Source organism: Diplotaxodon limnothrissa, linkage group LG22, assembly GCF_057381915.1.
Source record: "Diplotaxodon limnothrissa isolate DT_005_m linkage group LG22, D_limnothrissa_male_GT1.1, whole genome shotgun sequence".
Lineage (NCBI taxonomy): Eukaryota > Metazoa > Chordata > Actinopteri > Cichliformes > Cichlidae > Diplotaxodon > Diplotaxodon limnothrissa.
In genome coordinates, this window is record NC_140616.1 from 5759306 (window position 1) to 5775885 (window position 16580).

At 38.2% G+C, this 16580-nt stretch overlaps 1 protein-coding gene across 1 annotated transcript; it reads right to left on the reverse strand.

The window, feature by feature from the left end:
* Positions 1-7622: 7622 nt before the first annotated feature.
* Positions 7623-16171, reverse strand: LOC146609263 (major histocompatibility complex class I-related protein 1-like). The gene is made up of 5 exons (XM_085346982.1): positions 16122-16171; positions 12714-12985; positions 11886-12164; positions 8927-9256; positions 7623-7723 (listed from the first exon to the last, which is right to left on the reverse strand). The coding sequence occupies exons 1-5, from the start codon at positions 16163-16165 to the stop codon at positions 7623-7625; spliced, it is 1026 nt and encodes a 341-aa protein (XP_085203108.1). The 5' UTR covers positions 16166-16171.
* Positions 16172-16580: the final 409 nt, after the last annotated feature.

The window sequence follows — 16580 nt, forward strand, 5'->3', positions numbered from 1 at the left end:
ACCTGGTGTCTAAACCTCTCGTTACCACGTGGGATTTATCCCTGGTGCTGATGGCAGTTTCAAAGCCACCATTTGAACCACTAAACCAGGTGGAAATAAAAATCATGTCTTTGAAGAATGCATTGCTCCTGGCTCTCGCATCTGCAAAGCGTATCAGTGATATTCATGCGCTGTCAATACACAAAGAGTGCACCCGATTTACGCGGGATAACTTTAGAGTCACACTCAGGCCAAATCCAGCCTTTGTGCCCAAAAATCCTTATCTCCAATGCACACCATTGGAGCTTGAAGCTTTTTGCTCTCCTCCTTTCTCCTACCCTGAACAGGAGCGCCTACATGCTCTCTGTCCAGTTAGGGCTTTATGTACCTATATACAGGGTGGGCCATTTATATGGATACACCGCAATAACATGGGAATGGCTGGTGATATTAAAGTCCTGTTTGTGGCAAATTAGTATATGTGAGGGGGCAAACTCCTCAAGATGGGTGGTGACCATGGTGGCCAATTAGAAGTCAGCCATCTTAGAGATACAACTTTTGTTTTTTCAATAGGAAGAGGGCCATGTGACACATCAAACTTATTGGTAATGTCACAAGAAAAACAATGATGTGCTTGGTTTCAATGTAACTTTATTCTTACATGCAAAGCTATATGTTGAAGGAAACCGTGACCTAGAACAAGCTGATGGCATAAGATGTAAGTACAACTCCTCCAGTTTCATATGCAAAAAAAATATTGTGCTACTTTACGGGGTTGCAGTTCTACAGGGGTTTAAAAATAGTTACGCATGCCGGTTTTAAACGGTTAAATTTGTATGATGTGGAAATTGTTTTAAGGTTCTTTGATTAATTTTATTATTGATTGCATTAAGCCATTATATACAAAGAGTGAGAGGTATTTGATCATTAGTGGTGATTAATTTGTTTTATACTATTCATGTGAAATGTGTTTACTGCCCCGTGCAGGTTGTTTTTTTTTTTTTTGAAACTGAAATCCAGGATTCAGGATCCCCAACTGCAATGCAGGAAGGTTTCCAGCCTACTTAGAAGTGACAACTGCTTTACTTCTTGACAGATAAGCTTATGAGCTCTCAAAACAATACACTACCTGGGTAGTACATTAACCCTTTAGAACCGGTAGGAGCAGACACGCTCCATTTTGCGTAACTATTTTTAAATCCTGGTAGCACTGCAACCACGTGAGCTAGCGCAATAATTTTTTTTGCATATGAAACCGGAGGAATTGTACTTACTTCTTATGCCATCAGCTTGTCCTCGGTCACAGTTTCCTTCCACATATAGCTTTGCAAAAACTGCATAAAAAGCGCTTGTAGCAACAAAAACATAATATTCCAGAAACACGCTTTGCCGATCCGATCAGCTGTTTGTAACACTTCCTACGTCCATTAGCACAAACTATCACATGACCGCATGACCTGCCCGAAACCGGAAGTGACGTCATTTTGCGGAAATGTAGTTTTTTACCATCGTGGCCTCATGAGCTTATACTTGTGTTTTTAAAAGTTATGTTTGACTTCATGACTTTCTGTGTCGTTTCTGGGATGCTTAGGACTCATATTGCACTGCTGGAAATAGTTTATTTTGATGCATATGCTGTTATTTTGCAAATTTGCACTATAATATATTTTTTCGTTTTTCCTGTAGTATATGAAAATTGGTGTATCTCAAAAATAAAACTATGAAAACACTCAAAATAAATTTCCTTTGGTGGGAAACTAGTTTGTGCAACTTTTTTGTATTTACAGTTTTGAGGGATAAGCCTCTTAAATTTCTCTAACTAGAAATATATGTTAAAAAAAACAAAAACGATTTTAAATTTTTTTGTAGTTTATTGCACTTTTTTGCAATTTATGTAATTACTATGCACTTAATGCAGACATATTATTAAAATTTGGGCTATAATGGTTGTATTGATGTATAGCAACTTGAAATGCTCCAAAAAATGGCTCCACAGCATGTAAAAATATAATATAAGCTCTGATGGACTTGGTTCTATGGTAGGTCTTAAAGGGTTAACACACTACACACATACTTCACACACTTGAACTGAAAAGACTGAAAAGAACTTTGAACTCTGAACTTTGGACTATGAAACTGAATACACGGACTGACAAATATGGACTATTGGAACTGTTGTGAACTGTTGAATGACCGTTTATGATTTTGTTTAAATAAATCTTAAATGTTCTTTAGCTGTGTGTTATTCGCTCCTTAGTCGATTCCTAGAGAACATAAGCTCAAGATCCTAACTTTCTCTACATGCTATAGTGGTAAAGTATTGTGTGTTACATAGATAAGGACTCCGAATTTCCCCTTGAGATTGAAAATGTGACTAACAAGAATGTAAAATGGCAGACTAGTTGCATTGAAAGGCCAGCACTGCATCATACTATATCATCATAGCCAGACCCTGTTTTGACTGACTCGAGCGATGGAAATGACGTTGACAGTTATTCTGACCACAGTACTACACCCTTGAAAGACAGCAAAGCTAAATTACGACCACAGATGACCCCTTACATCCCAGCCAGTCACCCATTCAGCTAAATCTCAGCCTTGTAGGGTTGTAAAACCAAAGACTACTCCAACCAGACTTCCAGTGGTGACAGACGAAGTAACTAACCCACCAGAGATACAGCGTATAGTAGTGGAACATGTAATCAGAAATGACTCTGTCGCAACACATAGCCAATCCAAATGGTTACGCTCATTCTCAGGCCATGTGTCAAAACCCCCAGGAGAAGTGGATTTTGAAACGTGGTGTTTACATGTTGAACTAATGTTCAGTGGTGGCACTCCAGTTGACATTCAGTGGAGGAAAATACTAGAGTCTAACCCATAGGTGTCAAACTCTGGCCCGTGGGCCAAATTTGGCCCGCAGCCTAATTACATTTGGCCCGCGAAGCCATACCAAATTACTATTAAAGCTGGCCTACTGGTATTATACAGCTAATATATATATATTGTTTAGTATTAAGCTTTGCTTGTTCCATATTCAGTTTTTCAGCAAAACGTGTTTGAGTACATAAGAAAAGATTCATTCTTATATCTGGAGGAATAAATATATTTCAATAAATATTAACGTTAGCCCGCTACTTTGTTTCAGTTTTGAATTTTGGCCCACTGTGTATTTGAGTTTGACACCCCTGGTCTAACCCAAATCCCACTGAGGAGTCCTTACCCTTAAATCTAACCTCTCTTCTTCCTATCCTGTCCTGCCTCTCATGTGTTACTTTTTAGGATCAAATAAGTTTGATGTTTGGAGGCACACAGTGATGCAATAATAACTCGGCACAAATGCATTAAAGCAAAAGTAGCCTGTTTTGAAAATGTAAAAAGTTGAAACTACAGATAATTGTTTAAAAAGTTAGGGAGTAAAAGTAAAAATTTAGTCAGAAAAATAAATACTAAAGTAAAGAAGAGATACCTGAAAATTGTACTTAAGTGCAGTAAAAATGTAAATAGAATTGTATTAGCTTTTGTGTGCATTTTATTTTTTTATTTTATATGTTTTATACACATTAAGTAACCTGTCAGTACACCATGTGGTTACATTGTCATGATTATGGTTAAATAAGCAGTGTTAAGGGTTCAATATTGAGGAAGGGTACAAGAGGTAATCGACGAATAACCACACTGATCCGGCCGGGTGAAGTCAAACGATGATTTTAATACACGCATGGGAAGGTCACTCCGTACGCAGACAGCAATTGATCTTCGACTAATCAAAGCATAAGCAGATATTTTATACCATCAGGGCTTGAATTTAATGACGCCCCTTCAACGTCAGATACATTTCATACATGGGTCAGATCAAAACCACAATGACTTTTAACACAGTTTGAAAAGAACATTATCTCTGTCTTCATGGCAGATGTTTCCTGTCAACCTTTTTGACTAGCGCTTCTCCAAAACCGCAGACAATGTTTTGCAGTGAGCTAGCGCTTCTGCAAGCCCACAGTTACAAGCAAACATGATATGTCACGATCTCACTTGGCACTCTGTGTCACCTCTCACCTACTAACGCTCACAGTCAAACAGAGGCCACTGTCAAATGTGTCACAGTTTACTAAAACTAAAGATATAATATAAACTGAATAAATGTTTTAACCAACTGATACTACTTAAAACTCAATACAAGAATATGAACATATAAAAGATAATAGAAATGACCTGATATAAGTGTTTTGTAAGCATGTATTGCAATTCCTTCTATGTTCTAGTTTCCCTCAGCATGTACCACCTGGACAGTCACGCCAGTGAAGCTTAAGACCCTTAATGAACCGAACATCAACTCAAAATAAGCACAGATATGCAATGTGTATAAAATAGCTATAACTGCTTCTGGAATACAAGGTTAATATGATAACAGTATGCATAAACATCTTAAGGCCATCTTAAAGCTATCTGTTACATTGTTAAAGCAACGATCATACTGCAGATTATATTGTACTGGTAAAATACTTTTGTTCATCCCCACAGCAGGAAAATCATTTAAAAATACAGATTTTGCTGGTCTTGGTCACTATGTCACTATGTGACCAAGACCAGCCTAGGCTGGTCAGTGCAGCCTAGGCGGAGTAGTCGAACGCAGATTCACTGAGCGCTCAACACAGACAGCATCGTCAGAAGGAAGAGCGCAGGGCAAGCTAGCGAGACAGAAGTTAAGCTCTCCTTGCAACATGGACCTCCCCCACCCTCATTCAGATCTGGCGTTTGGAATTATTTTGGTTTTCATGTGACGTATGACCCTGAAGGTAAGCGAGTCATGGACTAAAGTAAAACAGTATGTTGGATGTGCCACGCAATGCTCAATTACATGGGTGGGAACTAGTGTGTTAGCGCTAGCGCCGTCTAGCCCCATGCACGGGACGATCGGCGGTAGCTCGTTAATGGAGATTTGCCGTGTTGTGGCGTTAAGGTTGTTTCAACGAGATTAACCTGAAAGCACTAGTGGGAACACAACGAATATGACTGCACATTTACGCCGACATCATCCTAGTGCAAAGACAAGTGGAAGCAGAAAAAAAAACAAGCAAGCATGCTACTAACTTTAGCCGAGTCATTTAGACAGCTGTTAGCACATCCATCCATCCATCCATTCGCTTCGCTGTTTTTTTGCTTTCACTTTGCAATCGTGCGAACTGTGTATAGAGAGCGACAGCACTGATCTGTGAGTGATGATAATTTGTGCACCAATTCCTCTGACATCGTCTTATTAATTGGTAGCTTACTATGCAAACATGACAAGTGAAATCTCCGCAGCAAGCTTAAACATGTGAGAGGTTGATCGCGCAGAGAATCGCTGAGCTTATGTGAGTCCGTGTGTAAAAGCAGCAGGATATATATTTCACTACGATGACCTGGATGACTGAGAACCTTCACAGACAGATATATATTTTAGTTCTGCTGAGCCAAATAAGACAGGTCAGGGTGAAGAAGTGACAGCCAAAGAAAAGCTTACCACAAAACGGAGAAGTTATGACAAATCAGACTATAAGGCAAAAAGAAAGTGCAGCTTTATGGTTTCATGGACAAAATAATTTCTGTGGCTGCAATATGACGAGCTAAATAACCAGGGCTGCACATAAGTGGTCCGCAGGTGCGCATTCGCTGTCAAAATAAAAAACACGCACAAGGGTTAGGGTTAAATTTAAAAACTGTACTTTTGAGTTAAAATATATATTTATAATTTTAATAAATGACAAATTAAAAAGGCATGAACATTTTTTTTGTATCGAAAAAATATCGAACCGTGACACCAAAGTATCGAACCGAACCGAACCGTGAATTTTGTGTATCGTTGCACCCCTACTATCTATCTATCTATCTATCTATCTATCTATCTATCTATATATATAGATATATATATCTATCTATATATATAGATATATATATCTATATAGATATATCTATATATCATAATAATCTGACAATACTACCAACATGAGCTAATTGTTATTTACTAACTAATCTTGATATGACTGTTCAGCACAGAAATGAAGCCCAACAATCATGTTTTACAGTCCTGTGGTTTCAGCCTCAGATACTCAACTAATCAAAGTGATGTCATGACAAAAATGAATGACCAACAAAACATTTTTTCTCCTTCATTTCTGTCAAACAAAGCTGTATGAAACATTACTCGCGGTTAGTATCATGGTTGCTAGGCAACCTGAACAGCGCAACGAAGGCTAGACCGTCCCATTTCACACGCCTCTCACTTCCGCACTTCTCGTACTTATAGTACGTAGTACTTATAGTATAGTAGTACTACGTACTACTATAGTACTTATAGTACACACTACTACGTAGTACGCGTAGTGTGTGTACATTGTGTCTCTTGGCTGTGTCTCTTGGCTGTGTCTCTGAATTGGGACACAGCCATGGTCTTCATTATTAACTCACATCATTTGGCTTACAAGGAAAAACACCTTGCTTACTGGTTATAGTTCATGAGGTGGATTGGGTCATCTACTAATCATAAGGTTGGTAGCTTGATGGATGCACCACAAAGCAAATTTGGTTTAGTATCTTACCCAAGGATATTTGGCTGGAGGAGACTGGAGGAGCCAAGGCTCAAAGTGTGAATGTGTGTGAATGTTAGATGTAAAGCACTTATGTTGAAAAAGCATATGAATGAATGAGTGAATAGGGCAACTTGTATAAAGTGGTAGTCTATCAGCAGCAACCAGCCAACCTAGTGATATCACATTCTGGCATTAAATATAATCTAAAATATTGAAATTAATGCTTATATCAACACTTGTTTCTTAAATATAGCTTCAGACAATGTTATATCTATATCTAGACTTTTTTAAGATTAGGGCTCAACGGTGGAAGTTAGCCTTTATAAATGTGGTATTTTATGTTCACTTTAATTGTAAAACAATAAAGGTATGTAATATTTTTTAAAGTATAACAAATCTTAAAGTAAATATAAAAATCATCTTGTTCTTGTGTAACTGGAGATGTTAAGACTGTGCAGAGTCCGGTGATTCTGTACCAGATCTCTGTGCAGAGTCCGGTGATTCTGTAGCCAATTTCTGTGCTGAGTCCGGTGATTCTGTACCAGATCTCTGTGCAGAGTCCGGTGATTCTGTAGCCAATTTCTGTGCAGAGTCTGGTGATTCTGTAGCCAATCTCTGTGCTGAGTCCGGTGATTCTGTACCAGATCTCTGTGCAGAGTCCGGTGATTCTGTAGCCAATTTCTGTGCAGAGTCTGGTGATTCTGTAGCCAATCTCTGTGCTGAGTCCGGTGATTCTGTACCAGATCTCTGTGCTGAGTCCGGTGATTCTGTACCAGATCTCCCATTCAATTCTATGATGATGCTAGGAGCTGTTCAGTTTAAATATTTAATAATAAAAGGAACAGTATTAGTAAAATTATTTATTTAAACCCCAGAATGCATGGCAGATCAGAGAAAAATAACATTGTACTTACAAGGTGATGGATGGCTTTCTGAATTAAAAGGGAAAAACATCATTTAAGTTTTTGCCACTTTTTAAAAAATCTGACAATTAAACTTTATTTGTGTATTTCTCAAAAATAATGTAACTGAGTATTGCACTGCTGCTATCATTTGACTGGGAAAGTCTGCTCATTTCAATTTCTTACCTTTCTTTTTTTTGTAAGCAACAATTCCAATGGCAACAATGATGATCAAAACAAGAACAAAGGCTGCAATAATGATGGGCAACTCTGCACAATTTAAAAAAAAAAAAAAAAACATGATAAAAGTGGCAGATGAAGCAAGTTAAAATAGAAATACATTCATTCTACAGTATTAATAATTACATATTTATTGTGAACATATTGTGCGTGTATGTGTATGTGTATATATACATATATGCATAGATAGATAATAGGGGTGCAACAATACACAAAATTCACGGTTCGGTTCGATGCTTTGGTGTCACGGTTTGATATGTTTTCGATACAAAAAAATGTTCATGCCTTTTTAATTTGTCATTTATTTAAATTATAAATATATATTTTAACTCAAAAGTACAGTTTTTAAATTTAATGTTGCTGAAACAACAAAATAATAAAATAATAAATAAATCTATCTGATTGAGAAATCACTCATCTTTGGAAAAGAGAGTTTATTACAGAGAAATGGCTCTTTCCAAAATAAAAGATATACTATCCGCTTCTTCTGGGCTATATTCTCAGCAGCATATTAAACATATCAGGTCCCCATAAGGAGAATCATGTGCTAACGGCTGTCTAATGACTCGGGTAAAGTTTGTAGCATGCGTGCTTGTTGTTTTTGTCTGCTTCCACTTGTCTTTGCACTAGGATGATGTCGGCGTAAATGTGCAGTCATATTTGTTGTGTTCCCACTAGTGCTGTCAGCGTTAATCTCGTTAAAATGACATTAACGCCATAATGCGGCAAATCTCCGTTTACAAGTTACCGCGGATCGCCCCATGCGTGGGGCTGGACGGCGTCAACACGTTAACGAGCTAACTGCGCTAACGCAGTAGTTCCCACCAATTGTTTTACTTTTGTCCATGACGCGCTTACCATCAGGGTCATGCTTCACATGAAAACCAAGATAGTTCCAAACACCTGATCTGAATGAGGGTGGGGGAGGTTCAATTCCGGGTAGCATTGAGGCAGTTGCCATGTTGCAACGAGCTTAGCTTCTGTCTTGCTAGCTTGCACTGCACTCAGTGGATCTGCACTCGACAGTGCAGCCTAGGCGGAGTAGTCGAACGCAGATCCACTGAGCGCTCAACACAGACAGCATCGTCAGAAGAAAAGTTGATAAAATAAATAAAAAAAAATTTATTGTTCGATACATATTGATACGAGTATTGTTGCACCCCTAATAGATAGAAAGATAGATAGACAAATTTGTATAATTGAACAAGACTAATCAAATTTTTTATCTCTCACCTGCATCAATATGTGTTTTGTTGTTCACCAAGTTCGTTTTGATAATTGTTTTATTCAGTTTGATGATGATGTCCTCGCTCACACCAGAGAGCTGAAACACACAGTCGTATCGCCTCCAGTCTTCAGGTGTGACTGATGAAATATTGAGATCAACACTCATCTGGAAGGTCTCATCATTGTTGGGGAGGATCTCTCCAGGATCCACACCTTCATGAATCTCCACTCCATCTTTCCTCCAGAAAATCGCAGCTCTGTCAGGGTAGAAACCTGTAGCATGGCAGCTGACTGGAGAGGAGGGAGTCTTCTGGAGGAGAGACATTGGGGGAAGAACTGGAGAGAGGGAGTATTGGAAAGAGATTGAGTGATAATGGATGGAAGTAAATATGAGATGAAAAATGGGGAAAGAAAGGAAAAAAGAAGAAAGATGAAGAAATTTAATTTGGCAATATTAAGAAAAATATATATTGTCAAGAGTAAAGCATGTGTAGTGTACATATTTGATGAAAAACAGCACAGTACCAGTAGGATATATGTGTGTCACACAGCGGAAATTTGTGTTTTATGTTTTATCAATCTGTGTATTGGTACATAGTGTTGATTTTATTTGCATGATTTTATAGTGATATTTATATTGCATGTTTGTTTATTGATATTTATACTGCATGGTTTTATCCTCATATTTATATTTGTGTTAATGTTGTACCATGTTCCTTTAACCCACTGTGGACTAAACAGTCAATTGTAGGCACCTGTGAGGTGGGGACGTTCCCCAAGGTGGCCTATCAGCCGCCAGGTTGACCTGTTAAAGGGGATAGCGAGCGCAGAGACAAAGGAGAGAGGAGTGACGCACGAAGGGTGAGGAGGCGAAAAAGGAACGCGTGCAACCCCGCACGTGTGTGGAACGAACTGCTGCCTAGGGATGGGTATCGAAAACCGGTTCTTGTTGAGAACCGGTTCCCACTGTTTCAATTCCTTGGAATCATTTGCCACTTTTAAAAACGATTCCCTTATCGATTCCAGTCGCCCCGAATGACGTCATCACGTTGAGTAGCGTCTTTTACCCAGTAGGAAACACGGCGCTTGAGCGGCACAAACGCTCAAAAGTTTGGTTACACTTTATGAGAAAGGATGACAACAGGGCAACGTGCAATACTTGCAAAGTAGAGATTTCGTCAAAGGGAGGAAACACTACGAATATGCAAAAGCATTTGCTCAAAAAACACGCGATTGCTTTCAACGAAAGTCGTGTTTTTGATCCGCTCCGGACTAGCGAAGCTCAACCCAGCAGCAGCGGTAGCGTTTCCACGTCCTCTCCCGTTAATACTGCAGGTAACTAATCAATTAGCGTTGCATATAATGTTAGCGAGATTTACCTTATTACAAAACCTGCTATTACTGTGCGTTGCATTTAGATAACCATGATGAGAGAGACAGAGTCTGGCTCAGATGCTGGCAGTTCTCGCTGCAGTCTACCGGTAGCGTCTCCTTTCAGGCCAGGATAGACGAATGTCACCGAGCAGTGTCTAAGTTTGTGGTCAAAGGCTTGCACCCATTTGCCACAGCAGATGCCCCCGATTTCACTTTGGTAAGTGAATGTGTTTAATTGTAGGCAGGACATTACTGGATATTCTTGTGTAATTGCTACAGAATAATTTATGTTAAACTTTGTTATTGCTACAGGAGAATATTTATTTTATTATTTTACATATACATTTTTTTTCCTGGGGACCCTGTGACACCCCATTGAAGAGCCGTAGGCTGTGGCTCTCTTAAGATCTCACTGTTGGGTTTGTAAGGCCATGTTACTCCTAAATTTCTATCTTGTTCAAAGAGAAGATATAAAACACAGTTCTAAGCTAATCGACTTTAGTGTTCTCCTTTTTAAAAAAAAAAAAAAGAATCGATAAGAGAATCGATAAAGAATCGAATCGTTAAACAGAATCGAAAATGGAATCGGAATCGTTAAAATCTTATCAATACCCATCCCTACTGCTGCCTGACTGTGGGGTGCCGCGAGTTGTTCGGCGATCTAGTCCTAACGGCAGGAACGGCAACAGTGGGTGGCGATGGCTGCAATGCACGACAGGGCAGGGATGCCCCTCTGCCTGCATCTGACGGTGAGACGAGGGAGGCCGTGTTCAGGTGTGGAGTGGGGCGGGACTGTGCGGCGACGCGCTGTCAGGAGGAGACAGGTCTGCGATAGGAGCCCCCTCCCTGGTCTGTTGCTGACGAGTTTTACCATACTGGAAGAGAAGTTCCTCTCCTGTCTCTTTCATATAAGGACCATTCGCCCATGTGTGGCTGGACTGTGGGATTATGGGACTATGGGAGAGTAATTTTAGTATATGGAAAACATGTTTTAGCTTTGTGTTTTTAGCGTTTAACCATTCCTGCCGGCAGGGTTTTTAGCGGGTTGCAACACTATTTTTATTGTATACGGGGAATTTTGTCTTGTATTTGTGACTCTGGCTGTGTTTTTTTTATTATGGAAATAAATGGTGTTTGAAGCCAGCTAAGTTTCTGTGCCCTGAGCGCTGACTCGCCCACTCCCCTTTTTCGCTTGTATGTATACCAGACGTGGTGGTGGTGAAGATTTAGGTCCACCAGTCTTAGCGGCTACATGTGTGGCTGGAAAAGTTTGAAATAAATCAAAGAATAAATTTAAAGAAAATCAATATGCAATTGAAAACTCTGAATTAGAGCCAAAGAGTCACCAGCTTTGCGGCAGCTGCATAAGGCTGTATTGTGCTATAATTTTACCATGGATTGTGTTCATGTAAATCTCTTTCAACCATGAACATTCATATAAATGTCATGTAAATAAATCAGCTTTTTTCTGGTTATTTGCACATTGTGGGTAAACCTCTGGTGTCATGAGAGTTATCAGAGTGATTTGGCCAGGTAAAAAGAGACTCACTTTTGTAACATGGAAAACTCTGACTTTCAACATATCTTCTACCTGTTTTGTTCAAGGAGCTGCTCCCATAATCCAAGAACATCTTCAATCTCTCTAGAAAAATTGTACCGAAGAGGTTTCCAAGGTAATTAATTAGATTTCTGTCACCATCCATTGTCTGTTTGACAATGTTAAACTCTGGTTTCAGTGGGATCCATGTCATTGTCTTTAGATCAAATTCCAAATAGCCTTCTCCATTGTAACCTAACTGTAAAAAGCCTTTTACCTCTCCAGAGTTTTCATTCATTTCAGAGCCAATCATACACTGTAAAATGTGAACACCTGAAAAGAGAAGAAGAAACAAATATTACAATTATGTGTGTTAATTGTAGATCATGTGACACATTTCCATCCTCAAAGGTCTGCATTTTCATCATGATTCAAGTCAGATTCTGACTACCTTTATTGATTTCGCTAATGGAGCCTACTGTGGAGACTCGAATTGTGGATGATTTAAAACCAGCTCGGATGTGATTATTCAATATTAAAAGAAAAGATTAAACACTAGAGGTAAAGACTGTTTCAGCACAGAAGTCAGCTGATAGATACATAGACTACAAAGTGTAAGAACCTGAAAAAAAGTTAAAAGGTTTGAAGACAATAACAAAACCTAGCTATTTTAAATATAAGACTAAGATTTAGAACAATTAAGTAATTACAACAAGTAAATATGTATGTTTTACATCAGGTTTCATGGTCTTAATTAAGAAGCACAAAATTAAGGCTGTAAATATTTTAAATTATAGTTATTTTAATTAATTTTACATAAATCAGTTTTGTTTAGATACATCCATAATAATATGACATAATATATCAAAGAAAGTACTGCACCTCCACTTTGGTTTAACAGCTGCTTTAAATTAGAAATCGAGTTTTGGTAAATGCCTGGCTGATGCTCAAAACACTGTTGAGTGTACTCCCCCAGTGCGCCAGGGTTGTCATCAAGCATTTTTTTCACACCGTCCTGTCTTGGTTCTACTATCTTCTTGCTGGCGTCACAATAAAGCACCTCTGTGTCATCAACTTCTAAAACAAACATAAATTCTGCGATGTCTGGGTTTCCAGAGGTTCCAGTGCCAAAATACTTCAGCATATGGCTCACTGTAGGACAGACAGATGTTTAAGATGTTAGCAAATAACCAAATAAAACATGAAGAAAGATGTTTAGAAATATGACTGATTCATTGGGATACAGTAAAGGCAACAGAAGCGTCTGCAGCAGGCTGATGAAGTCTAATGAACAATAAAACTTGACAACAGACCATCTTGATCTTATTTTGGTAAAAATGTGTGGGGCCAACAATGTAAAACAGTCATAAAAGCTTTTGAACAAGATTATTTGAGCCTATAATAATTGCATCAATAGCATGGTTGTTTTGAGCTCTAAATTATTTCTTTGAACTGTTCTTTTTCCAAGGTGGAACGATTGTATCAGTGAGAACTAATTTTTACATAATGCATTTCAATGGGAAGGTGTCACCATGTCAACTATTGAAAAGGGTGGGGATAGACAGAGATTTAACTCCCCCCGGCTTACCTTTCAGTACATTAGAGAGAGTGTACATCAACAACAACATCCAGTCTTTTATAGAGTGCTACAACAGAGTTTGTATGCTTTTGCTGATATCAGATCATCTTTATTTTTAATCACAGGCAAATCAAAATATGAATTTCAGCAATATGTTAATTGACAAATGTAGTTAAGTAGTGAAAAGGTCTAGACCTTGTCTGTGAGAATGTGCTAAAGACAAATCTTACTGATCTAGAATTACACTGCCAGGCAAAAGTTTGGACACTCCTTCTCATTGTCACGTGTGGAGAAAAATAAAGGAGGATCCAGTTGCAGGCACTCGTGGAAGTGTGAAGGAGGTTTATAGTAAGACAAAACAGAAGTTGAAAATGGCAAACAGAACTAAAGATAACCTGAACTGGGAAAACTAAACTACTAAACGCAAACAAGGAGGGTGCTCAGAGGCACATGACGGGAGAACCCATGGACGATGCGCAGTAGATTCACATAGATTACAATATAAGAAGACATGACTTAAATACACACAGAAGAACACAGGGAGATTACACACAGGTGGGGGACACAGCTGGAAGTAATTGACGAGACGAGACAAGGGAGGCAAAACTGAATACACTCACATAAGACGCGGACTTTCACAATAAAACAGGAAACAAGAAACCACCACACAAAGACGCAGACTAGAACCAGAACTGAACCTACACTAAACATGAGACACAAACCCTAAGAACTAATCCCTAAACACGAAAAAACAGAAACATAGATTATTATTAATAATAATAATAATAATAATAATAATAATAATAATAACCAACAAAGCAAATAAACCCAGTTGAGATGATTTGGGATGAGATGGACCATAGAGTGAAGGCAAAAGAACCAACAAGTGTTCAGCATCTCTGGGAACTCTTTCAAGACTGCTGGAAAACCGTTTCAGGTGACAACCTCATGAAGCTCGAGAGAATGCTATGAGTATGCAAAGCAGTAATCAAAGCAAAGGGTGGCTATTTTGAAGTGTCTAAACTATAAAATGTATTTTGAGTTATTTCACACTTTTTTTACTACATAATTCCATATGTATTCATTCATAGTTTTGATGTCTTCAGTGAGAATCAACAAAGTAAATAGTCATGAAAATAAAGAAAAAACATGAGAAGATGTGTCCAAAATTTTGACTGGTATTCTACATGTAATGAATGAACCATTATGTGAAGTATATTCATATGTGACTGAATGTTCATATGTAATGGATTTTTCTATGTTGAGAGTAACACAGAAAAGAAGAAAATGTGATGAAGTGATTTTAAAGTTAAACTTTAAATAATGCATGTGTAAAAGTCAGATGACTTTATGTAAATGCTAGACAGGGGGAGAGAGAGGGGGAGGCAAATGTCCACTTGGCAGCATAGAAAAAGAGGGCACCCAGGAACATTCTTTGTTCTTCCCTTTGTGTTCTGTAAGATGAGCAGCTCAGATAATTGGCTCTCAGTTGGAAATTCCAGCAGAGAACTAAGTTCCCTGAACCACTGCTCAAACTGTGCACTTGCAAGTTGTTTTTAGTATTATTTATTTTTCACTTTTACTCTGCTCATTCTTTGCCATATTGGATTATTAACTCAGAAGGATTTAGACTCCATTGTTTTCCTGGTGGATTGCAACTTCCCAAGATTTCCATTGTTTTCAGTGTGGGTTATAACTTTGAGAAGGTGTGGATTTCCAGGATTAAATGTCCAATGGATGCTGCTTTCCTGTTGGACTATTATTATCAACTCTGAATACAGAGATAAACACAAGTGTAGACCAGGATATTCTCCAACCTCTCTTCCCCCAAACAAAAGTACTGTTTTATTTCCTCCTTGAGCAGAGTCGGTTTTTATTGAGATATTTTAATGAATTTACAGCGCAGTGTGCATCTCTCTCTCCTGATATGAGTGAATGGAGATCCACTATATCCCAGTAGTCATTCCAATAGGATAACATTGATTTGATTACACCTTGAACTGCAGTGTTTAAGTGATTGGATGGTCTATATTAGGCTTCACAAACAGCAAAAAAAAAATGAGAAAGGGTTTTTGTTTTATTTTGGTTTTTTTTTACACATGCACTAAATAGAAACAGTAGTGTCAAAAACATTAATTCAGTAATTATAAATCATTAGGAGACCGTACTTGAATCTCCCATGGAAACTGTGATTCTTGTAAATCCTTGAGAAGGGCTATAATCTCCTTTGTCTACAATTGCGCATTATTATTTATTATTGAAAAATCACCACAGCAGCTAGCAGTATCTGAGTTGGCAGAGTTTTATGCCAGATGTTCAAGTAATTCTCCAGCTGAAATTGAACCAGCAACCGGTTCACATTCTTTTGATGGTTGACAAGTGAAAACTTCACCAGTTTTGGGTATCTTTAATCTTTTAATTATAATTATATTGTGTAATTATAAATGCTCTAACATGTACATATCTGTTTTAAAGGTTCTGTGTGTTTAGCTTAAGTAGTTATTGAAGTGTCTCTTACTGCTTTCTTTCACTAAATCTAATACACACAACTATCAGAGCAGTGCATTTATTTGTCACATCTGTTGTAAATACGTTTTTAATCTTTTTAACTTGTACAGTTAGATTCACCTGTCTGCTGACACATTTTAGTTGCATTTTCCTAAGAATAGCATTGCCAAGTAAATTATTATATATTTTGATTGTGGATCCCAATCTTACCTGCAGATGCAGCGTGACAAAGGAGGAACAGGATCATTAGCTTCGCCACCATGTTCAGTGTGTTGGAGTTAAACTGAAGAACGAACAAGAGTCATTTGGTTTTACAGGCTTGTTCAGTTTGAAGGTATTTCCTGGTTCAGGTTGCGTTTTCAGGTATGTTCAACTTTAGCTGAAACCAAACACAACTAACTCTTACATATACTATTTAAATTTGACTTCAGTCTTTTGTTTTATTACAGAGGCATAAAACTTGTTTTTGTAAAATGTCTGTTACCTGTTCCTGCCTGTGTGTGCCTGCATTTGTGTAAAATGGGTGGGGAAAAGGGATTTGTTCATTTTATATGTCCTGCGGCAGAGTGAACACCTCCTCTGCACTGTAAAAAGAATAACCCTATTCAAATTACAAAAAAATGATGTCCAATTGTCACATCCAAAATATTTGGCTTCATAGA

Coding starts and splice junctions, on each gene's coding strand:
- LOC146609263 (XM_085346982.1), bottom strand. CDS start 16,165: ATGATCCTGTTCCTCCTTTGTCACGCTGCATCTGCAGGTAAGAT. Junction 12,986..16,121: donor GCTGCATCTGCAGGTAAGAT/TGGGATCCACAA, acceptor TGTCTGTCCTAC/AGTGAGCCATATGCTGAAGT. Junction 12,165..12,713: donor GCTGTTAAACCAAAGTGGAG/GTGCAGTACTTT, acceptor TTCTCTTTTCAG/GTGTTCACATTTTACAGTGT.